At 41.9% G+C, this 1083-nt stretch overlaps 1 protein-coding gene across 2 annotated transcripts in view; it reads left to right on the plus strand.

Annotated features, from left to right (window-relative positions):
* LOC119585570 (treponemal membrane protein B-like) overlaps window positions 1-1083 on the plus strand; it is an 82946-nt gene that overhangs the window by 2567 nt on the left and 79296 nt on the right. For both annotated transcript variants that reach the window (XR_005229898.1, XM_037934237.1), the window contains exon 2: window positions 109-138. Coding sequence is in view for 1 of the 2 variants with exons in the window: in XM_037934237.1 (XP_037790165.1) it covers window positions 128-138 (11 nt within the window). In the remaining variant the exon portion in view is untranslated. The remainder of the gene's footprint in view (window positions 1-108; window positions 139-1083) is intronic.

The raw sequence follows: 1083 nt of genomic DNA on the forward strand, positions 1-1083 counted from the left end.
ATCTGTATCGCAGTTAAGCATGCCTTTTGGTATGACGAGTTGAATTATTCTTGTTATACATAAATTCAGTTCCAAATTTTAACTTGGCACCTTTGTTTTATTTTACAGACGGGTGCCACAAAGGAGCATGATAAATTGGTTAGTGTTAGTTCTGTTTCATATTACACTCATTCTCCTTTTTATTATTGATTCAACATTTTTACTTATTTTTATAAAAAATGAAACAGTTTAGCATCTCCTGAATTCAAATCTCTTTATTGTCTTTAAACCCCGGTCGTTTTTCCTTGCTAATCAGGACAAAAGGAGAACGGGCCAGGCGCACCGAGCTGAGGGGGCCCCGGAGAAGAGCCCAGGGGGAAGGGGGCCCCCGGGAAGAGCGCCAAGGTTTAAGAAGGGGGCCAGGGGGAAAAGGGGGCCAGGCCCCAGGGGCCCCAGGAGCAGGCGGCGAGGCCCCCGCCCGAGGCAAACAGACCTGGGTCGGCGTTCGTAGAGGGAGGTAAAATCCGAGTTTGAATTTGTTTTTGTTATGAAAAATATCGTCGTTTCCTTTCGTGCTGTTTTCATACTGGGGGATTTCATATATTTACATTTTTATTTTCTTATAAAAATGAATAACGCACCTTTTTGTTATTGTTATTGTTAGACATTTGGTGTTTCTTTTATGTAATGAAGGATCTAACGTAGTGCATCATCTCTTAGAATCAGAAATTTGAAGTGGATAATCTTGAATGATTTTTTCGTTTTTTTCTTATTTTTTAGGGTGAAGAGCAAGGCAGTTCGCCGAGGTCGGGTCAGCGGATGCCCTCGCGCCCTGCCGCTTCAGCGCCGCTTCAGCGCCGCTTCAGCGCCGGGGAAGGCGCGAGGCAGCTGACGGGGGCCTGCGGGTTATCTTCATCAAGGATTCTAGTTTTTTTTCAAAGATTTGATTTCATCCTTGGTTGACTTTTTTTTACGGAAAATAATTGTTCTATGCCAAGGACATATTTTTTTGATAAATATCATAAATTGTACTAGTTTTTATATTTCCACACTTTCTGCCTTTTTTGACGAATTTTCAAATGCGATAAAAACAGGTTACTAAAA

This window comes from Penaeus monodon, chromosome 20 (genome assembly GCF_015228065.2).
Source record: "Penaeus monodon isolate SGIC_2016 chromosome 20, NSTDA_Pmon_1, whole genome shotgun sequence".
NCBI lineage: Eukaryota > Metazoa > Arthropoda > Malacostraca > Decapoda > Penaeidae > Penaeus > Penaeus monodon.